General features: G+C 49.5%; 1 protein-coding gene across 1 annotated transcript in view; it reads left to right on the top strand.

Annotated features, from left to right (window-relative positions):
* The first annotated feature begins 1,391 nt into the window (after window positions 1-1,391).
* The window catches only part of BACH2 (BTB domain and CNC homolog 2), a 47,604-nt gene continuing 46,590 nt past the window's right edge, over window positions 1,392-2,405 (top strand). The window contains exon 1 of the mRNA XM_035888785.1: window positions 1,392-1,634. Within this exon, the coding sequence (XP_035744678.1) occupies window positions 1,392-1,634 (243 nt within the window). The remainder of the gene's footprint in view (window positions 1,635-2,405) is intronic.

Below are 2,405 nucleotides of genomic sequence, written 5' to 3'. Positions count from 1 at the left end.
AATACCCCTGTCTGCCATCCTGTATGCCCCTGAATCTGATCCCTCAGAAGGCAGTTCTTGTTTGGAAAAATAATTCCTTGAAATACTTGAAGTTTCTGTGTTTGCATGACTTTCCTTTCGGCAGCAGACAGGATACATACAAATAATCCCTTTTCCCATGTAAGCCTTAAAACAAGTGTGTTCGGTTTGTTTCGGGGTACATAGCGTGTTCAGACACAGCGCAGAGTTTTACAGTTTTCTACTCAGAGAAGTTGAAATGGGAAAATAATGCAAAGAGGATTCAGTCTGGTGCTGGGCAGAAAGTTTTGGGTAAGAGAAGAATTACTTCAGTGTGTCCAAGTGCAAAGTGGGGGTCATGGTCATGCAGTGTTGGGTGTTGGGGGAAGCTGACCCACCACTGCCGCCGCAAGTCCAATTCCTGTGTTCAAAGGCGATGCTCGTTGCAGAAATTGCAGAACAGGAGGCAGGGAACTTCCTAGCTCAGACAGTTTTAATAGGTGTCTTTCTTACATCCTTCCAGCCTCTGCTCTCCTGTCAAGAGGGGGAGAGTTCTCTGCAGGCAGGAGAGGCCCCAGCACCCACATGCTGCCCAGCTGGACCTTCACAGGGGTTGGGGTTTTTTCTTGGGTCTGTGAGTCTGGAATACAGAAACTGCTCTTTTCTGTAAATGACATTAAAGTGACGGTGAAAGTCTGTTGCTTTAGCCATACCTGGAAATGGATTTCTTCTATGCCACTAAACATCTCTCTCTCCCCCTTAAGGCTTAAAATAGCTCTAATTCTGATTGAGAGATGAGGTCGCTGTAGGTCGTGGCTTGTCTTTGTCGGGTACAGTTCCACCTTGCCTTTCACCTCAGCAGAGGTCGTCAGTGTAAACACTCAGCCTTGCCTGTCCTCTGGAGACTCGGCTGGGGTTTTGAAGGTTTTTTCCCTTAATCTGAAAATAACAGAAGCCAGCACAAAGCCCTTTTTTTCACTATTAGAAGACCAGGCAGTCACTCTTGATTTTTTTGCTAAAATCTTCTAAAATTTCCCATGTGCCCATGTTATTGCCTCACTAAATTGAAAATCGTAGAGGCTTAGTAGGTGGTTGAAGGAAACCACTTTGCAGTCCATCTAAACTCTGTTTTGGTTTTGAGGGGGGAAGCCAAGGGGGTGTTAAGTAATCGAAGTGTGGCAGAGTGAAAGGCAGTGGCAACGAATGCCCTTACCCGTACCTTTCCCGAGCAACTTGCTTGGATTTCAGAATTCATGGGCTGCTTGGCCATGGTCCCGGGGTATCCAGAAATTGGGCAGCATCCGACCACGCTGCATTCACCCGACAACTGCATTGCTCCTCACCACCTTGTTTGTGTTTTCTTCCTCCCTTCTCCCCTGCAGGGTGTGAACGGCATGTCTGTGGATGAGAAGACTGACTCCCCCATGTATGTGTATGAGTCAACGGTGCACTGTACCAATATTCTCCTCTGCTTAAATGACCAGCGGAAGCAGGACATTCTCTGTGACGTGACGCTGATCGTGGAGGGGAAGGAGTTCCGCGCCCACCGGGCTGTGCTGGCTGCCTGCAGCGAGTACTTCTTGCAGGCCTTGGTAGGGCAGACGGAAAATGACCTGGTGGTCAGCCTGCCGGAGGAGGTACAGTATGCCGCCGTGTCCCCGCTGTAAACACAAGCCCACTCCATCCCACGCAGCGAGGAAAACCTCTGCGGGGTGCTAAAGCGGCCAAGGGGAGCGCAGTGCGGGTGTCAGTGTCTACCCCGCCACAGCTTGGGATGTGGTTTTTGTGTTTGGGTGGGTTGCGAGTCGCTGAAGGATGGACATGTTCACACCACCCTTCCTCACCAGCAGTAACTCCTGACAGTTGAGGCAGCAAAGCTTCAGCTTGCCTTCCTCGCTGCTGCCAAGGGAGTCGTACCCAAACACTTAATTACTGTAGCCTTGTTCAGGGCATTATCAGGACCTTGATATTCTTCTGCTCTTCCAGACAGGAAATTTGAAAGGGGTGATTTGGCTGCTAGACGTCAGGTTATTGCTGAAAAATCATTTGAGCTGTCATGTTGTTGGGAGTCTTATTGCCGTCTACCCCTCTCCGGCAGCTCATATCCTCGTCCTCCTCTTTCCCCTCTCCTGCACCTCATTCAGCCTTGCTTCCTCTTGCCTCCCCTCACAACAAGTTTGGGATTTAACTGCTTTGGGCCACGTGTTTTCCACCAAGAAACCATGAACACAGCCTGCCAAAAAGCAGGGTTTTTCTCATGCGGCATGGCTCCCACAGCAGGAAGCCAAGGGACGTAGAAAATACATACCTCACTGGAAAGTTTACTTTATTTTACCACAAAATCTCACTGGCTGGCTTCCACCCCCACTGTAATTTCCTCACAGCCATACAGCCATGACAGCACAGCT

The sequence above is a fragment of the Egretta garzetta genome, unplaced genomic scaffold (genome assembly GCF_000687185.1).
Source record: "Egretta garzetta isolate BGI_Z169 unplaced genomic scaffold, ASM68718v1 scaffold231, whole genome shotgun sequence".
NCBI classification, from domain to species: domain Eukaryota; kingdom Metazoa; phylum Chordata; class Aves; order Pelecaniformes; family Ardeidae; genus Egretta; species Egretta garzetta.
This window is presented reverse-complemented; position numbering and strand designations above follow the sequence as displayed.